This window comes from Merops nubicus, unplaced genomic scaffold (assembly GCF_000691845.1).
Source record: "Merops nubicus isolate BGI_N331 unplaced genomic scaffold, ASM69184v1 scaffold20242, whole genome shotgun sequence".
Lineage (NCBI taxonomy): Eukaryota > Metazoa > Chordata > Aves > Coraciiformes > Meropidae > Merops > Merops nubicus.
In genome coordinates this window covers 1-22,445 of record NW_008591810.1, presented here as the reverse complement: position 1 = coordinate 22,445, position 22,445 = coordinate 1, and the positions used below count along the sequence as shown (strand labels likewise).

The window sequence follows — 22,445 nt, the reverse complement described above, 5'->3', positions numbered from 1 at the left end:
ATTCAGATCAGCCCCGATGTTTTCCTAGATTGGGAGCTCTTTGATGCCATAATGAAGGCAGTGGAATTTGAGTCCAAATGCAAAACCTGTTCTGCAGGAGAGCTGCGTTGGCCGTGGTGAGTGACCTCAGTTAGATAGACGTGCCCCTTGAGGTGCTGCTGGGCCTGCTCTTTCTCTCTGTGAGCCTTTTATAAAGGGTTCACTATTACTTACACGCAGCTGAATGGGAATATCCCTATAATTAGTTTTGTTTGTCAAACATCAAACATAAAAAAATATGTATCTCTGGTTATTGTGTTGGGATTAAACCATGAGCTGTGTGTTATTAGCTTGCTTGTAGTGCTTAATGCAGGTTGTAACTAAAGCTGTTTGTAAATCTTGCATAACGCTCTAACACATTGTTGTGTTAATCTTGTGCCCTGTGTTTTATAATATTTTACTGGGTTTTTGTTTAAATTATATTGCTGTGGCGCATTATCAGGTTTAAAACTTCTACTCTCCCAAGCATGAGTAGCAGCCATCAGACCTGAGGAATTTCTTCAAAGTGGACAATAACGTTGCTTGAGGAATATGGATGAACCTGCTTCATCATGGTGAGGCTGGTGAAGTAAAATGTGTTGCTTTGTGTCTTAACATGCCTGTGGTTTGTTTGCAGTATATTGGTTAACAAATGCAAAACCTGAAATGTAGTATTGCTTGGAGGAAGAAAAACAAATACTTGAAAGGGAATAATTTTTAATAGATTTGATGACATTTGCTTCTTCTGGGAAAAAAAAAAAATGCTGAAAGTATTTGGAAAAGGGGGGAACATTTTTTAATTAAACAATAGTCCTGCTTTGCTCTCTCTGCCTTCAGTTTTTTTATCAAGCTTTTTTTCAGTGCTGATATATCCTATGTTCCAAAAAGTATTTTTGAGAACAACTTAAAAAATAATGAAGCAGTAGATTAAAATCAGCAGTAGATGAAAACAGTGGTTTTCACAGGAATGTGCTCACTCATTGAGGGGAAAATTCACAGAAATTGGCTGTACTTGAGGTTTTGAAAAAGAGAGGGAGGTGGGGGGGAGAAGAAAAAAAAGAGGTGCTTATTTAATTAACACAATGATTTTTCATCTGTGTGGTGGAGAGGAGAAAACTTTGCTGTAAGGGCTTTAGGGTTAGATCACATATGATTGGGGAGATAAGAGCTGAAGTCACACCTATGCTGTTTGGTTTGAAGTAGCTTCTGTATTTCTGGAGGCTGATTCTCCTCAGTCCCAAGGAAACGTTATTGCTGTGTTGGTCATAGAAGAGATTGGCGTGTATCAGTCAAAAAACTGCAGAGTAGTTACCCGTGTAGTGTTAATTAGAAAATAGTAAAAATAATACCAAGAGTTGGTACTAATTACTTCGTTAAAATGTTAATTTGGCATTGAGACATTAAACAAAAAAGAGCTCTGGAGTCTTGTTTGTTAGGTGCTTGTTTTACCTGTGTTTGTAGCAGGACTGATTCCTGTTTCCAGTGTGGTGGAGTAGTGATACAACCCAGGAGGCCTTTTTCATGCCTCTTGGCAATCAGCATGTGAGTATTAAAAATTGGTCTATTAGGAAAAGGAAAGTTGGTGGTGAATCTAAGGTTTCAGATAGAGAGGTTCTTAGATGCCTGTGCTCCTGGGTGTTGATTTAAATTATTGTCATGATCATAGATACAAGGCTACTTTGTGTGAGATGGTCTCTGACTCTCTTTGCCCCACGTAATAGACACACTGATCTACAGATGTTTTCCCATATCAAGAAAGGGAGAGAAACATGGGAGGTTTGTCTTTCAGCATTACTAATAATAAACAACAAGGTAAATTGCCTGTACTTGTTTTCTTCTCCAAAGCAGCATGAAGAATTCTAACTTTTCCATCGTCACGCTTTCTGTTCCGAAGGAAGAGGACAGAGTTTGGAGCTGGAGCATAAGGCTGATGACAGCCTCTACCCACACCCTTTCCCATTTTCCTTTTAATGGTTTACTGTTTGGATGATCATTGGCTGGAAAGAAAAAATGTTTCTATGAGTATACAAGACATCCAGGCTCATATCCCTAATTAGAATTCTTTGGAAACATGACAGCACATTTCACTGTAATTATTACTCAGCTGGATGTGTGCTTATGAAAAAAGAACTCATTTCAGATTATTGTATAGGCTGTTAGGATGGCACTCTCTAATGTGTGGTGTTCAAAACCAACAAAGAATAGATGATATTCTTATTGATTCCTAAGCACAGCAAAATTATCTGCAATAGATCTTCTGAATATTCAGTTTCTTTGTGCAGGAACCAAGAAACAATATTAAAAAAAAAAAAAAGTTTTAAAACGTAATTGAAAGCAGGATTAGAGAAAAGGCATTACTGAAGACAGCTGGGTTGGTTTAGAAGACAGCAAAACAAGGTTATGGCAACCAAGCAGAGAATCCATGCTTGTATGTAGTAAACTAGCCCAAAGCAGTTTAGTATGTCCTTAAAATACAGTCCTATTTAAAGCTGACTCGAAAAACTGGAAGGTGCTGCTTGAAATCTCTGATACCTGGGTGTGTAAATGTCTCCCTGCTCATTTTCATGATGCAATTAAGTTGCCATTCCGCATTTTTTATTCTGGGTTAATGAAGTATTTTTCACTGTTGCGATGGTGAAGTGCCAAGAAGGAAGGGGTGTGAGCTGGATTTTCTTTCTGTGTATTAGCTGATGTTTGGGAGGTTTGTGCCCTTAGGAATGTGTTAACTATAAAAGTAACTGAAAGCAGGATCTTACTCTGGATTCTCTACGGAAAATAATTCAATACGTGAAAAATTCAGTGTCATGAATTTTTTGCACAGATGTGTTAGATGAAGAAGTAGCCTATGGATAATGGGAAACTGTGCTTGGTGAATCCTATCTGAATTACTTGTCATACTGGTATAAAAGGATGCATATTCTCTCCTGTGCTATATTTTAATGTGTGAAGGAGTTTCAATGAGAGTTGCAAAAACAAGTTGTCCTTGCCTATTTTCAGGACAAAACAAAGCACAGCTAGATGAAACTAGCACCACTCTTCTCTGAACTTAGACTATTAACTTACTTCAAATTCAGTCCAATGGCATAATGACAGCACATACTGAATTCTGATTAAAAAAACCCAACCAGCCCAACTGTCTTCTTTTGTACTCTCCAATATCTTTTGCTAGTGTAAATAGATGCTGAATCAAGAATAACGACACAGTTTTGCCAGAATGTTTTGCCAAAATATTTTGTCTGTGTACTACAACTTTTCGATGTCTACTGCTCACTGAATTAAAGCTGTGTGTTGAATTTAAGTTCAGCTAAGGTAGTTCTTTTGATTATGATATGGTTTTAAGATGGTATCACCTATATAGATTTTATAGAATATATTAATGGATATTTTTCTTAGTAAAGTTTGAAAAACTGAAGTGTGTATCAAAGTACTTTAGAAAAGATAAAATACTATGATACGTTCTTGTTCAGAATCTGATTATGGCCCCCCTATATTAAGGTGCTGAGTGACACATCAACAATTATTTTGCCATAAGGCAGAGATCTCATGGCAAGCCAAGAATTTTTATTGGAGAAAGCCTACTGACTCAGGGACTTCTAGTAAAGGGAGACGAGGACATTCAAAGAAAGATGTTGTCATTTATACCTGTGTTTGTACAGCCCTGTTTGTTAAAGAGTTGGAAGAATTGTCTGCATCATTCTAAGGTTATGTTTGTGTTTTGTGCTTTCACAGAAGCTGGAAGTATTTACTTCTTCATATTGAGAGACTTCATCTCTCTTTATGATCGTCCTGGTTTACGTTTGGACCTCCATTCATACGTTGCCTTTAGTGACTGAGTTGAGCTGCCTGTACCTTATGATACAGCAATGAACTTGAGGTAAAAATCTGTTGAAGGAGCAGAGTTTGAGTTGGATGAACAACCAAAAGTGACATACAGTCTGTTACACATTTAAAACCGGCCCATGAAGATACTTCCAACATGGGGAAACAGCAGCAGCAGCTGCTTCCAGCTGCTTCCAGCTCTGTATCCCTCTTTGACACTTTTCTTTCTATGTCTTGTGCTGTATTTATACTGCTGAAAGCAGAGCTCCATGTTTCACTAAGATCAATTGTTAATCCCCTACTATTGGGAAGGCTCTGAAAGCTGAGGCAAATACCAATAGATCAATGCCACTGCCTGGCATTGCAGCGAATGCGTTCGCTTGTCTGCCCAAACCTGCTGTCTACTCATTCCTGAATAAGCAGAGAAATCACCAGCTGTCAGGCCTGATAATCTAAGAAAAGATGTAAAAAGTTGGCAAATTAGTTGAAATGTAGTTGTTTCCCCCTAAAAAATGTGATGTTGGAGCCTAGAAGTGAATTGTTATGCTATTTCTCAATGAAGAATGTGTGTCTGTCTATATTTAAAAAGAACAAAAATCAGGGTTTGAATTCTGATACATGAGGTCTTCCTTACTCCTCATACACAATGCTATCTTCTTTATATACCATATTGTGTAGATGTGTAAGATATCCACTACAGAGGTCTGAAACAGCCAAGGATTTTAAGAGCCTGTCCTTGTTAATTTTAACTTTTGAGTCTTCTACTCCCAGCTGCTTAATATTAAAAAAAAGCATAACTGCATATTTTTCAGTTTCAAAATAAGCAATACATAGGAAACTTGAGAAATCTTGAAAAAATTACATCAAGCAGGTATTCAACTCAGTTTGTCAGAACCAAAATAAAAAGCAAGATATCTTTATACTGTAAATACAAGTAGTCAAGACTTCTTTTTTTTTCTTTCCTGAGATGGAGATCTACTTTTTAGACCTGTCTCTGAAGATGTTGAGCTTTTATATAAAATTGAGCTTTTATAAAAAGTAGAGGACTAAATGGCTTTTTTTTTGCCTTTTTTTTTTTTTTTTTTTAACAACAAGCAGGCTTCATTGAAACTTAAAGCTTTAAATTAAGAATAGAACAGAATGGAATCCAACTTGCATTCTTCAAGCTTCAAACCTTCTGTGATCCAACCCAGTCCCTCCTTGTTTTTTCTTTTGACTTGCACTGCTCAGACTGAATCTTTTCCACTTGGCATTGCCTGTCGAAGTAAAAGATCCATGGTGTCTGCTCCATTGCCTGGGCAGTCAGACTGGTGGGTTATAATCACAGACCTGGTGATTTGCAGGTTTCTGTGTGGGAAAGTTACTGCTCAGTGAGCTGAGGTTTGAATTTACAGTCCTGCTGGCTTATTCCACTTCCGATTTTAAACGCAGTTGTGAACAAGCTCATTTGAAAGTGAACTTAGAGTACCCAAAGTAGGTTACCTGGCAAATTACTCAGCTATAAATTCCAGCTTCAGTTTGTGAAAAGAGGTTGGGTTTTATTTTTTGGTAGATGAAACAAATTTTTCTTTTTATTGAAACTTATTAATTGCAATTTATGCAATGTTTATGGTTTTATTCTGTTATGCTAACCCGGTCACTGATGCTACTGTTATTAAAGTATGTGAAAAAAGAGCCAATTAATTAAAAAAAGAAAGCCAAACAGCTGTAGAAGTGTTATGGAGCAAAGGTGAAGTACAGAAGTAAGGCTTACTGTATGACTCAGGTTAGCATTTTACCTGGGTTTTATTCTAAATATGATGACAATATGTCCTAAGCCCCAATGATGTTGTTGTTTGCTCTTATGAAGGAAACATCCTATAATTGTTTGACCATTCTGCGTATACTGCAGCATTACAGGTGTGTGTTTTTCTCATCAGCACTGTGGATATTGGGAAAAGCCATCCTATTAAATGGAGGAAAAAAGTGGCTTACACAGTTAATGGAAAACCAGTACAGACTGAGAGACAAGAGAGCAACTAGCTCTGTCAGAGCACGAAGCGAGTCATATGGGCCAGCTCAGGTGGGAGCTGCCTTGAAGGAGTTTTTGGTTTCTTTGCATGAAGACTGGTGGTTTTGTTGTGTCAGAAACCATCTATAATTATTTAATGCTACTAATTTCCTCCAGCTTCTAGAAAGGCAAAGCTGTCATGTACTTCTTAAAACACACAGCCATCTCGTTTAAGATTTCATTTGAAGCATTTCTTTGTCCTAATTCACCTGTAAACAGGGTGTTGTAATACTTGCTTACAGTCAGCACAGCAGCTGCCAGTGCTGCTTTCAGGTTCTTTAATGAAAGACACCCTCATTGCAAATTGATTCAGGAATTTTAAGAAACTTCTTGGTGTGTTCTGTGGCAGACTTCGTGTTAGTTTGACAACTAATTGCCCTTGTAACGTGGAGCTGCTAAATGTCGGATGTGGATTCCTAACAAAAGTGCTTATTTTAGGCTTAACCTATGGCATTCAGGGTTGGTTTTTTTTTTTTTTTTCTCTATTCCCTTCCCTTGTCAGATAGGAATATTTTTGAACTCTTGAGAGCAGAGAGTGATGTCGTTTAATAACTTCCAACAGCCCAACTCCACAGGTCACTTTCTACCACATCACTCATTTCTATTTCTAAAAAATTGTAAGTTCACTGATAAGGTGAACTCCAGGTCCGGTGACTGAAGGAATACAATTATACAACTAAGAGCTTCAGGGCTGCCTGTTGACACAATCGAGTAGCTAAAATGTTTTTAAGCTCTGTAGTTACCCAAGCTTTCCACTAGATGCCACTTTCACCAAAAGACTTGAATCTCAAGTCACACATTTTCTGACTCTTTCTCCGCTGTTTAGCTGTCATTTTGTGTTCCTTTTTCTCGAAAGGGTTCCATGGATGCTTGATTACTGTGACTTCTCTATTGTTGCTGAACGTATTAGTGATGCTGTGGAAGTGCATCAGTGCTGCTCACAGGTGTTCTTTCTGTGATTGCAGTGCCCTGCTCTTCAATCCTCACCCCTTCCTAGTGGCACAATGGGCAATTGAAAGCCATGAAGATTCCAGAGCCTTAGCAGGCACGCCACTTGACTTTGTCAATGCCCATCATCTGCCAGTCTATTGTAATGCAAGTAATATTAAAAAAAAAAAAAAAACAACCCCAAACAAAAACAAACCTGTTGCAAAAGGTAAATGTAGTCTGTACTGTTCTAAGTACCAATTACTCCAGAAATTAAAAAGACCTCTCTAAACTGTTATTGTATAGATGCTTGTGCAGTAAGGGCCAAAATCAAGGTCTTGAAAGAAACTTAATAACCTAAATAGCTTAGATTCTGGAAGTGCCTAAATCCTCATAAATGTGCTCTCCTGCAGAATTTTCAGGCCTGCATGGGGCACTTATCAGCCTCTGTGTACATTTCAGGGAATGCTGGATGTGTAAGTAAGATACTGTTGTAATGTGGAGAGGACATCTTGAGTGAACGATGAGTGAAGCGTCAGGGAAAAAGATGGAGGCAGAGAGGGAAGGCACCTGAGGCTGGGACCAGGGACTGTCAGCCTTAGTGCGATGTACCTCGCTGTCAGGCAGGGCAGGGCAATGTTTCTATCCAGGAGGAGACACCTTGGACAGATGGCAGCTGACCTACCTTGGAGGTCAGCCATCAGGATGCATCAGTTCTTTAGGCAGGCCATAAGATGAGAGGCAAAACCTTTCTTTGAAGCATACCTCTGTTTCCTGTTTGTGCTCTATCTCCCCAGCCTCTTTCTTCAGGGTGCTGGCCCTATTACGTGGACTACCTGAGTCTAGCTCGTATGAGGCAGGGCTTGGAGGGCAAGAGGGTAAGAAGATACACCTGGAGACCTAGTGTGCTATGATTTTCCACCTTGTTAAAGATTCTTTCTTTAGGCTCTTGGAACGTGGGCTTTAGTGAGAGGACCAAACTCGCCTGCTACCCATGAGCTGGCAACAGCAGTTGGATGCCTTTGCAAACTGATAGGCAGGAACTTGGGTTTCTGAGAGGCTTTGCTTTGGGGCTGGGTATCTATACAGTGATTCTGCAGAGACAGGTAGGCACCAAAGCATCTTCAAGGATCTAAGCAAGCATACTTACTAAAGTCAGTGACTCACATCCATACAGAAAGTGTTCCACTCCTGATTCAGGCCTTTATTATTTTAAACTCTTAATTAAGTCTCTTTGAACCCACAGGTGCAATCACTTACTGATGCTTATTTGTTTTCTTTTATTTGTCACAGGCTTTCATTTGCCAAAATGGTTGAACTAGAGGTATTTGAGGGGATTTTAATCTATTCTTGGAAACTGTGACCAACTTTGGTACTTTTCTGTAGACCACTCTGGGCATACCTTTGTAGACAAGTGTCTTATGGGTGACTAGACCACTACCATTCCCATTTTACAGGTTGATTTAAAGTTTATTATGTTTTTATGGCTGCTAAAATATTTCTTATGGAATAAGTAGTGTTGGTTTTAATTTTTCATTTTACAGTGAGCTGAGGTTTTAATAGTCAAATAACAAATATTAAAGTTTCCAGATATATGAGAAATGAATGAAATATTTAGGATTCACTTTTTTATGTTTGTCTACTGACTAGGCAAGAATTTACAAACTTCAACTATGAGCACATGGAATATTATGTTCACTTTCATATGCATCAGTCATACAACCATTTTAACCACTCTCTTCCAAAACCACCGTTGATGTGCTGATTTTTTTCTTTGCTTTAATTTCTATGAAGTTATTTCACAATACCTGGGCTGTTACGTTATGCTTACTAAGTTATTTCACACTGTTAAGCTGTTTCATTTTATGATTTCTTAAAGCACTGTCTAGAATCCAGGCAGTTATGCAAATCACTGAACTTCAGTCATTGTGTTCTTTCTAGATTAACAAATGTTTTTTTTTGATTTAGGGTTGGTTGGGTTGGTTTTTTTTTTGGTTTGTTTTTCTTTTTTTTTTTTTTAGTTTTAGGGTGGTTTTCTTTTGCTTTGATCCAAAGTAGAATAACTTTGAGGGGTTCAAAGGCTATTTTATGGAGTAAAGCTTGGCATAGAGGCATAAGAAGAATAGGAGGCAACTGCAGCAAATGTTCATTTTGGCTTTGATAGAGGAATTTTCAGTCCATCTCTCCTATTTGTGGGCTGATGTCCTGTGTTAGTTTTGTTTTATATGTCTGGAACTTAAATAAAATAATGCATATTTGTGTCAAAATATTTACATATTTTAGGTTCACTGAGATTTCTGGAAGAATCTCAAATGGTTTTCATAATTTTGGGGGAAGGGAGATGGAGTAATCTAAGATGCTGCAAAACTGCATGCTGGAACATAAATACGCTCAAAGCATAAAAATCTGTAATTTTTAAATTTTACTGTCAGCTTCAAAAACATTTAATACATGTTCTCTGTTTATTTTACAGTTTAGCTGGTGAAGTTTGTAACTGTTCATTTTATTCTGACCTCCAACTGAAGGAACTGCTATGCAGACTTTCTAAAAGCTGGAATTTCTGCTTATGTTATAATAAAAATATCCACTGGTGATCATACTCAAAAAGTCTGGATTCAGCTTAAGTCCAGTGTCCTTTATTGTTTTCCTACAGGTGGTTGGAGATGTCTAGCCAGAAGGGAACAGTAGTTGCTGGGATTTATAGGAACTTTAAATGGCTAAAAATAATGGCTTAGCTGAAATGTGTTTAGATTCACCCTGGTCTTAAAATATTCTTGAGACATGACAAGTTGTGGGATGTTGAGAGCACTATGCTATAGGTGAGGTACCAAGATCTCTCCCTCCCTTCAGCCGCAGGACTCTCCCTAATAATGCTGGAAGTTAAAATGAATCATTTATGAGCATCTGTAGACACATGGGTGGGGCTTCTTTGTAAACTGGTATTTTGTTGATGCAATATGTGTGACAGCCTTTTAGTTCTGAATATAAATGTTACTGAGAGGAAATTAGGTTGGATCGCAGAGGAGATCAGCCAGACCTTGTAGTGCTTCTTGCTGAGGAGCAGGTACCTCCACCAGTACTGTGCTTCAGATACTAGTGCAGATAGAAGGAGAATGGAAGGTGAGTGTCTTGAAACTTTACTGTCACTTGACTCAGTACTGAAAGTGTGAATAATGAAACAGTCTAGGTGGAAGGACAAAAAAAAATTGTACATAGTGTGGTGTAGAATCAAGTCTAGGGATTACTTGTATATTTTAGATTTTACTTGTGGGGAAAGGGAAGGAAAGGAAAAGGAAAGGGAAGGAAAAGAAAGGAAAGGGAAGAGAAGGAAAGGACAAGGGAACAAAAGGAAAGGAAAAGGGAAGGAAAGGTAAGGAAAGGAAAAGGAAAAGGAAAGGGAAGGGAAGGAAAGGCAAACTTTTGAAGAAAACCTTTCCTTTTATAAAGGAAAACAAGAGCTACAGAGAACTGGTGAAACACCAGCCAATTCTGAGAGGAAGAAAGAGCATGGGAAAAAGTACATTTTGTTTCCAGAAGTTATGAAGTACTAGTTGTCAGTACTCTCATGCTAGAAGAATTATTTCACAATGGATACCTGAAGTATTCTCCCTGGAGTGAAGGCAAAATATTAACTGCCAGAAAATCTCAGTGACTGGTGTTGGAGGTTGGGTTTCTACCAGAGAGACAAAACCAGTGAGAGACGTGAAGTGGCTTATCCTTCAGTATTTGCTCTGAGTTGCCTTTGCTGTAGAAAGCCGTAGTTAGCTCCTTTGTGATCCAGTTGTGATAATTAACTCTGATAAGCAAACTGTGGGCTGACTTTAGAGAACTTCTCTGGGAAACATGTAATAACTCCCTGATGTTCCAGTTCAGCTGGATTAATGAGTGGATGAAGCGTAGTTGTCTTGGTTTGTAGACGCCTCCAGAGGATGGGCGAGGATCTACCAGGTTCTTTCAGAGTTCTTGACCACAGGAATTAGTCATGTGTGCTGGAAGCACTTCTAATCCCTTCTGCTCAAGGAGAACACTTTGCCTTATGATTGACAACGCTCATTAAGACATTAGATTTTCAGTTCAGTTCTGCTGTGCTTTTTTGTCAGCAGATATGGTGCTTTCTTAAGCAATAATGATGTAATACGTTGATGCAGTTTTTGGTGGTTGTTGATAGTGTGCATGTTTTTAGTGTGCATAGGTAACACCCAGGTCTGCATCATTTATCTGCTGTTCTTTACTGAAGAGCTGAATGACCTATTTGTTACCCAATTTAAATGGTTAGATGAAAAATGAGATTATTTTTGTTTGTAGAAACAAATCAGAAAAAGCTGAAAACTGCTTTTTTTTTTTTTCCCATCCATACTCCCCTCCCAATTAGTTTTGCTTATGATTTACTTCAGGATGCAATCCTAGGAAACTCCACTGATTTCTGTTAAAAGTGTCCCATGGGCTTAGCTGTGAGTCTCCTTTTCTGGGGGTGGGAAAGATGTTTCCCTGCAATACCAGCTCTGTATTCAACTTAGTTCCAGTACAGTTAGAGAAGTTGCATTGTTTGGTTTTTCTGTACCTTAGCAAGACCAAACAACCCATTAGAATTAAAATAATATACAAGACTTTGTAGCTCAGTAAGCCAAACTTCCAGAACTTCTGAGAATCTACGGCTCACATTGACTTCAATTAGAGTGGAACAATTTTTGGGGGAAAAAAAAAAAAAAGTTGTATGCAAATAAATCAAAATTAGTGTTGCCACACATCCTCCTGGCACCAGGATCATAATTATCCCTATGAAATTACTGATATCCAGGCAGAATGCCTGAGGGGGGAACAGCTAAGACTTTCATCAAGCCAATCATAGCACTTGGGACATATGGTCAGCCTTTTTCAAAATGTCACAACTTTTGAATATTCCCTGCAAATCTTTTATGACTTTGGGAAATGCAGATTGAGACATTTATATGCATATTTAATAATCTTTATAAATGGGGAGGGGGGAATATGTATTTGTATCTATTTTTTCATAACTCACTTGGAGTGACACTTAAGCTTTCAAGCACCTACATCTGTCAAATCTTTTATTTATCCAATTTACTTTATTATTTTATTACTTGTATAAAAAACAGCTCTTAGCTGATAGCATGTGAAAAATGTTAGCTGCTTAGCTGTGCTTGAAAAGGAACTGCACACAGAATGTCATCATGTGGAGAGAATATTCCAAAGCCACATGAATTTTTAAGGCAGAGATGCTGATATCATCCCTCAGCATCAGGTATTTATAAAGCAAGAAGGCACTATATCAAAGATGAGTAACTTGTAGTATGGCTTTAAAAATCAAAGCATTATACAAGTTTCCACCTGCAAACTAGGGAAGTGGTGAACTTGTGAGGATGCTTTTATGAATGTATGTCTCAATTTCAGTGTTGAAGAATTTTGAATGAACTCCTGAATTCTTTTGTTTGAAATTATTATCTGTCTTTCATCAGTATCTCATCTTTCATGTAATCTTGACCTCAGCCAATTGTGGGAACTCAATGATGAGTTTTTAACTGTGTTCCTTTCTCCATCCTGCAGTCATTGAGCTGGGAGAAGTCAACCTGAACTGTCCTTCTAATTGCCAAATTCATAACACCCACTTCTTCGGGACCGACAGACAGATAGTAAGGAGAGGGCAAGCCTTCAGCTTCTATGCTCGCTTCCAAAATCGGGAATGGGATGACTCCATGGACCAGGCTGTCTTCACTGTGGAGACAGGTAATCACTCCCCAACTCTGTATGGTCTTTCCCAGTCCTTTGCTGGTAGCAGTATTTCCCATAGTCTTCAGTGGCAAATGGTATCCACTCGTTCATTTTCTCTGTGAGGAGACTACCTCCCCTAGCTCGGGCAGTTCTCCTGACATGTAAAGTTTTCTCACCCTGCAACAGAAGTGACAAGTGAAAAAGAAATCCAGCCTTGGGAGGTTTGCATTGCAAACGATGGTTAAGCAAATTACTTGCCTTTTACATGTGCTTTGTTTAGCCTGATTGAAATTTTATTTATTTTCCTGAAAAGGCCTCAGACCTTGTGAAACGAACGAGACGAAATGTACCTTCCCAATGGGCAGATGTCTAGATCAAACCTGCTGGAGTGCTTCCTACAAAATTCATCAGCCAAAATGCATCAATATCAGTGTGTTTCCTCCCTCCAACGCCTGCATTGGGCGTTATATTTTCAATATGCAAATCACATCTTCTGGTCACACATATCAGCGATGCCTTGGAGACTTTTATGTCCTTTTTAATCCCTGGTGTGCAGGTAAGAACTCTAGTGATGATCAGATAGCGTTAAGAAAAATGCTAATGATGAGTAAAAACATTGAATATATTTATTACTTAGCTGGTGAGTAAGAAATGGAGCCACAGAAACAATGAGAAATACAGAGGAATTTTGTTGTTTGTTTTGGTGTTTTGTTGGTTTTGGGGTTTTTTTTGTGGTTTTTTTTTTTTTCCCTCCAAGTTAAAAACTGTCTCAAGCCAGTATTTTGGTTTGGTTTCTTAATGGTAGTAGAGTTGTAATGTAATTTTTTTCCCCCACTTTTATGATGGCTCAAAAGGACAAGAGGCAACAGGTACAAACTGAAACACAGGAGGGTCCCTCTGAACATCAGGAAACATTTTTTTACCATGAAGGTGACTGAGCACTGGCACAGGTTTCCCATAGAGGTTGTTGAGTCTCCAACCTTGGAGATATTAAAAAGCTGTCTGGACATGGTCTTGGGCAATCAGCTCTAGGTGGCCCTGCTTGAGACAGGGAGGTGGACTAGACAACCTCCACAAGTCCCTTCAAACCTCAGTCCTCCTGTGATTTTGTGAATCCTGTGGTATCGCCATGAAATAATATAGTACAAATAAAAATGAAATTCTGTAGATTTGAATTTGGAAACAAGCAGTTCTGGAGTCTGTAGGACCTTGCCAAAATCATTACATGGCAAATAATCACATTGTCTGTGCTTTTGATATGATCAAAATCAGATACCCAATTCTAAGTGCACAGTGTTTGACTGCTAGAACAGTTAGTGTGAAGATAAAATTGCAAATTCTGTAATTCAGGTGCACTACAGCAGGGAGAAACTTATTAAAGATAATATCTAGCTGTACGTAGAAATTAATTGTTCGTGAATACTTAAGATGCCCACACCCTTGAACATGTTTAAGTGTTTAAATCAAAAACATAGGAAAAGAAAGAGGAATCCAATGAGGTAGAAGATACAGAAGCACTAGAAATGTACATATTGTCTGACTGATAGCTCTGTGTCTTTTCCAGATGACACTGTGTATCTGGACAATCAGGCCCAACGAGAAGAGTATGTTCTGAATGAACATGGGATACTGTATGAGGGAGTTCACAAGCATATTACCTCTCGACCATGGCACTACGGACAGGTACTTTTTGAGGACTTGTTCAGAAGTAGATGTCATCCATATATGGATAAATGATATGGAAAAACAAATGTTTGAGAATCTCACCATAGCCCATACAACTGAAAGGAAGTTTTCTGCAGGGCGTTCTTTGAAGATGTGAAACAGAATACTGTGCTTCTGAAGGAAAACTATTATGTTAGTCAAATATAAGCAAAATTGATAAGTTTTTCCCTTTAGTGTTCCTTCAGACAGGCAGACAAAACCATGCAGAGCACCAGGAGTTGTGCTTGAATAAAGAAAAAAAGGGGGGGGTGGGAAGGCAGGAAAGAGGGCAGCTAATATACATGTAAAAGGCTAGATTATTGACAAGAAAGGATCTTTATCAGTGTAAGAATACCATGATGCCTGTGTTAACTTCTCCTTCCTCAGTTTGAAGATGGGATTCTGGATATCTGCCTGAAGATCCTTGACATGGGTGCGAGTTACCATCATGGCTCTGACCGTGACCGTTGTTGGCGCAATGACCCCGTGCACGTCAGCATGGTGGTGAACCACATGGTAAGACCTCTAGTCACGTGTGATTTCTGAATAGATTGGGTCACTCTCCGTTGTGTTATAGAAAGACAAATTGAACTGTGTTCTAAGACAGGGAAAATCCTTTCTGTGCTCAGATTCACAGGAAAAACTAGCTTGTAACACTAATCTCTGAGGATTTTGTGATATGCTTAGGATGTAAAGACATGGTCAGCTGTTTGAAAAGGCTGTTTTTCTTTTCTCTTTCTAGATAAGCAGCCACATCACTAACAGTATAATGAAGATTCCAGAAGACAATGATTACCTGAAAGGAACAAAACCATTTTCCTGGAATGGGAGTGTCCCCATTCTGCAGCAGTGGTACAACGGCAGATGCAGGCCGGTCAGATATGGGTACTGTGGGTCTCTTGCTTCAGTAATGTGCACAGGTATGATATTTCAGTCTGCTCTTACCTACTTACCTGAAGAGGGAGAAAATCAGGATCAAAAACCTCTGACCCTAGAAACTACTGGAATAATATTACTCATAAGCATTTTACTAGAAAAGAGATGGAATAGTTTTCCTTTGTTGTGATATAGCATGGCTCCTAACACAGTGTTTATTATCAGCCTTGTGCTTTCCTATCCAGGGAGAGGAGCAAGAAGAAAAGCAGTCCTGTCTCTTCTGTGACCTTTATAACATGCAGCAGCTTTTATTAAAGCACAGAACAAGTGCAGCATTGTGGAGCCAAAATTTATCATTTGGATGACATTTGAAGGACAAATAATATGTTGTGTTATGAACAGGAAGAAGACCTCTAGCAATGTCTCTTCCAAAACACAAAAGCAGCAGGCTACTATCTTCTTTTGTTGCAAAGGATGAGATAGTAGTGAACTAAACTCTAGAGATAAAAAAATCTGAGTTCCAACTTTGTACCACTTATTTACTCATCCTGCTTCTACATTGAGGAAAATCAAATTAATATTCCATAGATGAATCTATGTATGACATTCTGTTTACAAAAGAATTATGGTGTTTCATTAACACAGGATCAGGTTCATTATTTCCAAGCTTATAACAGGTCTTGTTTTGGCTTTTTTTTTTTTTTGAAGGTGGAAGAGAGTAACAAGCTTTTCCTTTCTGCTAGGCTATTTTCAGGCTACTCTTCTACTACTGAAAGAAGCTTTGAAGACAGAATCACTACCTCCCAAATACTGCCTCCTGTCCATTATGTTTACATAATTGTAAAGTAGAATATAGGAGAACTCTTTATAAAATAAGTGCAGAATTTGATTACTTACCATCTGCAATGACTCATTACTTTATTTGTTTCCTTACAGTGATGAGGTGTTTGGGAATTCCAAGCCGTGTTGTCACGAACTTCTGTTTCCCATGCTCAATTGAGAATCCTCTTGCTATCAGTGAAGTTTTTGACTGTACTGGGAAAAACCTGTGTGGTAAAGACAAGCTATGGTAAATAAGAAATAAACTCTTTTGCTTTTCTCAAAAATTAAATAATAGAAAGATTAGTATAAGTCTAGCAGATCAATGTATCTCTTTCTTTGGTGTGGCAAGGCTATTCAGTTTCTTAATAGTGCATTTCAAAACCGTGAAATTAATGAAGAGGCAGTTTGCTTAATCTATATTTTCAAAAAAGGAAAAAAAACAAAACAAAACAACCCACTTGTGAGAATAAGACCATCAAGTTTAGTAGCCTTAAAAATACTAAGTAGATCATGCAATGGAAAGGAAAATTTATCACAGATTAGTACTATTATCTTCAGTCATAATCACTTGTTAGTAATTATGTTTTCCTCCTAAGGTTCCTTATCATAAATTGCTTAATTTTCGTAAACCTGGCAATTCATGTCCGTATAACTATGACATTATCACTGACCATGTCAGAATTTCATATTTTCACCCTTGGCCTGCGAGTACATAGTTTCACTGCCTCAGAATTTTGTTTGTATCCAAGACTCATCTGTGAGAGCTTTTAATGAGTTCTCTGTCCTTTAACAAGTCAAAAAGATATGGTCAAATTGAAATACTAAGGGAACAAAGACATTATTTTAGCATAAAAGACTTAGGAGGTTGGGTTTTTTTATTTTTAAGTCATTAAAAAAGACTAAGGCAATATATTATTTTACTCTAAAGAACCAGGAGGAAAATATTAGGAAAATAAACTACTTAAACAAAAGAACTGTGTTAGCATGTCATCAGCTGAAGAAAGGGGCTACAAGAAGAATGTTTTGCAATCAGGTCTGCAGGGTTCTGGAACAAATGTCCAGTCTGAGTAACATAAAACAAAACAAACAGCTCCTGTCTCCAAATGTCATTAACAGTATTAAGACCTAGAGAGTCTTCAGCTGATTAAAAGGTCATCTTTTGACATGATTTTCCCCCATCATATGGCACTGTACTTAGTGATCCAAAAGCCCACCTTTAATCCTATATTCCTGCATCCTACAGGCGATATCACTGCTGGAATGAGTCTTGGATGGCTCGCAGAGATCTAAATCAGTGCTGTGGTGATTGGCAGTGTTTGGATCCGACACCTTTGGAAACAGGCAGAGGTAACTATTTGCTATAGCTGTAATTATTTTCCTCAGCTAAAGTCATTGAGTTTCTCTACTAGTCAGTAGAGTCTACTGACAACCTAGTATAACCTTTTTATTATCTGGCTTAGGTTTAGCTTGCTGTGGTCCTACGTGGGTTCGAAGCATCAGAGAAGGGGACGTGGACTTGGACTATGATGGTCATCATATGTTTTCTCGAGTAAATTCAAATTATGTTAGCTGGCTTTCCCAAAACAACGCCAAAAAAACCAAGTTCTTCTGCGACGCTTGGCCGTGTGGACAACGTCTAATCACCAAGAGTGTTGGCAGTGAGCAGTTCGAAGATATCACTGGGGCTTACAAGTATGAACTAGGTAAGATGAAAGCTTTTTAAATGGATTAAAGGGAATTTAAAATGCTAATAGTACAGAATTTTCAATGTAATATGTCCTTGTGTTAAAATGAGTAGAATAATCTGACGTTGTCTTTTTTCTGAGAAAGAGGAAGATGCCTTTCTATTCAGAAATCTTGATTCTGAAACTTCTAAACATATTTAGATAATTCAAACAAAAGATGCAGTAATTACACATGGGTGGGATAGGATGTTTCTGTTAGAAGGGACCTACAAGGATCATCTAGTCCAACTGCCTGATCACTTCAGGGCTGACCAACACTTAAAGCATGTTAAGGGCAATGTCCAAATGCCTCTTTTTAAGGCACTGACAGAGCTGGGGCTTTGACCATGTCTCTAGGAAGCCTGCTTTAGTGTTTGGCTACTCTCTCAGTAAAGAAATGTTTTCTAATGTCAAGTCCTTTCCCTGACTCAACTTTGAGCCTCTCCCATGCATCCTATCAGTGGATCCCAGGGAGAAGAGCTCAGCACCTCCCTCTCCACATGCCCTCCTCAGGAAGCTGTAGAGCACAGTGGGCCTCTTTTCCTCAAAAGAAGAAAAGCCACTAGGCGTGGCTTGTCCTCAGCCACTCCTCACAGGAGATGCCTTCCAGCCCTTTTAAAACCACTGTTGATATGGATACATTTTGGTCTCACCTGTACTTTAGTTTAAATTATTAGTGGAGTTTAGAAAATCTGAAACTCCCTACATTCTTTTAAACCAAGGATCAACTTCTAACTTGTTGCTTCTTGTACCAGGTCTTTCAGAAAATATGCTCACTTACTAAATTCATGTGTGATTAGGATATTCTGCTCTTCTGACTTTGGGCTACTGATTACTGATTTTCAGCCTTCAGCAGCAGGGGGGAGTTCAAGCAGCAAAATTGCCTAATGGACTGAGGAGTGGGTCACAGCTGATCGTAAAATTGCAGTCGGATTTTTTTTTGTTTGCCTTGCTTTTAACAGGAACAAATGAGAAAACAATTGAGAGTTTCTTTGTTTGAATGATGTATTTTGCTTTTTGAGAGACATGGTAGCATTTCATATTCACCCTAATCCTTATAAAGAGCTACATTTTGAGTTTTTCACTAACTATACATTTTGAGATATACGGCCATTTTTAAATTTAACTAATAAAAATAAAATCATATTTAAAATATTTTTCTGAGGTAATTATTTTCTTCTGTCCTTTCAGACTACTGCATCTTTTGTTTCATTATCTAGTGAATTTGTTCTACACCAAGGCACTACATTATGTTTCTGGGAGGATGGGAAGAAATTTAATTATCCTTATTATTTGGATAGATGCGACTTCTCATGCCTCCAGCAGATTCATTATCATCTATCTTCTTCAACAGGTTCTGCAAAAAACAAAGAAGCCTATTACCGGGCTTACAGAAGAATTCACCCAGGGTTCTGCAATGCTTCCAACTGTTACATTGAGAAAGAGCTGTCATCTCTGAAAAACCCATTTTTGAGTGACTCTGGAATTAACGTGAGGTTAAAGATGGCCAACTGCCCAATGTATGGTGAAGATGTCCACCTGAACTGGGTGCTTGAAAATTTGCGTAGTGAGAACAAAACCCTGAATTTTAATTTGTGTGCACAAATAATAACCTACAGTGGCTGTCCAATGGATCAGTTTTGGAAAGACAATGTGACTGTCACTTTGGGTCCAAGGGAAGGTAAGAAGGTGAATTTGTCTAAGAAGGTGAATTTGTCTAATACCCTCTTGTCCACTGTTCTTTTCAGGAGATTGTTTTTTAGGATTAGTGAGGACTTCCTAATAGTGGTAGGAAGTGAAATGAATATGTTAAATATTAACAGTGAAATCACTTTAGGGTGATCACTGAAAAATTAACAGTGTGTCAATACTGCATGTGTAATGACAGGTAAATCATAGTCTTTCCTTAGCTTCTCAAGGCTTAGAGATTGTTATGATAATTTAAAGTCTTGTTTCTGTTCCATTCTGAATTCTGTATTCAATATAAAGACAAAGTTGCAGCTGTCTGTCAGAAAAGCAATTTGTTTCCTTTGGTCAAAAGATATTAGGCAGTGTAAAACACTTCTTTTGATCACTAAAGTAATTATTTTTGGATATATGATAATCCGGAAAGTGCAAAAGTCTATCAGAACATAAATAGTTGTTCTCAAGGTAAATATCTTTTTTTCTGGAATAAAAATGATCCCATTAATTAAAACATATTATAAAATGAAGTTTTATACCTGATATTAACATTCTGTTTTACCAAGCTTCAATTTGTCTACATTAGAATTATTGCTTTAAGAATTACACAGGAATGATAGTTTCCAAATTTTGAATAATAATGATAATAAACCAACTTCCTTGTAAATGCACTGATACAGTTATATTAACTGAAAACAGTGAAGCTGGTTGTTGAAGGTGGCAATGTATCACCCTAAACCAGGAAGAATCATGTCTGTTTACAAAGATGCTGTGATAACTTAAAATTTAATTAAGCCATTGTAAGGGCCAGTTAGACTTTAGGAGGAAGGAAAGTGGAAATATTAACCAAAAAACTAGAACAAAAAAATAATTAAAATTTATTTCTTTTACAGTGAAAAAAATTCCCCTGTGTATATCATATAGTCAGTATGGACCTTATCTCTGTGATCACAACATTATAAAAGTAGTTGCTATCTCAGATCCAGAGTGTGGAGAAGTTCTGATGGTGAACAGGGATATCGTGATCAACAGGCCACCTGTTATTGTCAAGGTAAAGAAATTTTAATGATGTGATTTGTGATCTAAGGAACGTACTTAAGGAGTCTTATTGGCCACCTCCTACATAGAATGCCAATAAGGTCAAAATTATTTCTGTTTTTCTTCCATTTTTTTTTTACTTTACGAAGAACAACGTGATTTTAAATGTTTAAGAGTTGATTTAGAGCGATGTATAGAGATCACAGAAGTAAATTAGAATGAAACATGTACAAATAATCCTTTTTCTTTTTCTTACATTTATTTACTTCACTATTCATTTTATAAGGGTTATGATCTAAGGAACGTACTTAAGGAGTCTTATTGGCCACCTCCTACATAGAATGCCAATAAGGTCAAAATTATTTCTGTTTTTCTTCCATTTTTTTTTTACTTTACGAAGAACAACGTGATTTTAAATGTTTAAGAGTTGATTTAGAGCGATGTATAGAGATCACAGAAGTAAATCAGAATGAAACATGTACGAATAATCCTTTTTCTTACGTTTATTTACTTCACTATTCATTTTGTAAGGGTTACAAAACATAAGATGTGTTTATGTTCTGTAGCTACTGAGCCAACCCAGGCTGAAAGTACCATGTACTGCGGAGATCTCCTTCTGCAATCCTCTCCAGGAAGAGATGAAGAACTGCGTGATGACATTAGAAGGCTGTGGTTTATTCAAAGAGCCAATGACCATTGAGTAAGAGCATGAATTATTTAAATGATAATATTGGGGGTTGACTAAGTTGTACTAGATTGGAGCTGGTTTTGTGGAAAACAGTAGTTCTGATGTTTTTGGTGTTTAGGACCTCAATGGGTTTGTTTGCTCCTTATTACTTCGAGGCTCCATTAAAAGCCTTACTCCTCTTGAAACTGATGGATCATTTAGAGCTGAGAAAATATGCTGCTGCTGCTTCATCTTCCTCAAGATTTAAGCATGTGTTTCAGATTTCTGTCTGCAAGGGGATGCACTCTTTTTTCTTTACAAGAAATCCTAGCTGGGTGCTCCATCCTTATAACCCTGTTGAGTTTTTAATAGAACTACTCTAAATATTCATGAACTGGCACCACATACATGAACAATTAGAAAGTGACAGAGAGAAACAGCAATATGCATTCCCTGCTCATAACACGTTAATCACGGGAAACTGGAAACTTTCAGGATGCTATAACATTGTAGGAAAAGTTACTGCTCATTAGCATGCACTGCTGTTCTTCATGGCAAGGAGAACTGACAGAAGTATGACTAGTTTTGAGGGGACACAATTAGGAATTCCTCTCACTGAATAATAATGAACTCGATTCCACAAAGCTACCCAATCCAACTTAGGCTGCTGGAAATGGGAAGCAGTGAATACATCTTTGAGGAAGAAGGGTGCTGCAGTTTTGAAGAATCTCAAGAGAGTATCATGATTGAGTCTCTGGTTCTAATTACAGAACCAAGTATGGGAGTTTTCCAAATCTTCTTTTGGGACAGAATTTCTTATCATGCTTTTCACAACATAGAATGTGTTTTTCTGGGGAGAAGGCAAGAGTAACAAAGTTTGTCTCCAACACATCGTAGCAAATCAAACCTAATCATGTGTGCTCATCTTGTAGGGCTTCAGGTCTCTAAGCTACCCAGGGCCCTAATTCCTTCCTTTCTCTTGGTCCAGCTTGGGAACACTGGCATCCAACCAGCAGGCACGGACCATTGTGGAGTTCACACCATACCGGCTTGGCAGCCACCGGCTCCTGGCCAACTTAGGGTGCCACAAGTTTGCCTACTGCAAGGGATGCACCAAGGCCGAAGTATGCTCTCCCACGAGCCAGAACGGTGTCCTGCCCATCAGTCAGAACGGGTCGGTCCCAGTGTGTGAGAACGGCTCCCTGCCCGTGAACGGCTCTAGGCCTGTCCCCGTGGCGGATCCTGCCTTCAACTCCATGTGTGAATATATATGTATCCCCGTGCGCAACCCAAACTGCGGCACCGCGGGCCAGCCCGTGTACGACTTCGTGTACCTGCCTGCCGGCCATCCCTTGTGCAACTCCATCTGCAGCCAAGGCTTCAATCCGAG

At 38.3% G+C, this 22,445-nt stretch overlaps 1 protein-coding gene across 1 annotated transcript; it reads left to right on the top strand.

Moving 5' to 3' along the window:
* Positions 1–12,376: 12,376 nt before the first annotated feature.
* On the top strand, positions 12,377–22,385 carry LOC103782628 (protein-glutamine gamma-glutamyltransferase 5-like; the record flags this gene model as incomplete). The annotated part of the gene is made up of 11 exons (XM_008950407.1): positions 12,377–12,556; positions 14,106–14,224; positions 14,633–14,761; positions 14,988–15,165; positions 16,058–16,190; positions 17,187–17,290; positions 17,404–17,657; positions 18,859–19,348; positions 20,244–20,401; positions 20,955–21,088; positions 22,044–22,385. Coding segments are annotated over 11 exons (2,221 nt in total), but the record flags the coding sequence as incomplete, so codon positions are not given.
* Between the last annotated feature and the right edge of the window lie 60 nt (positions 22,386–22,445).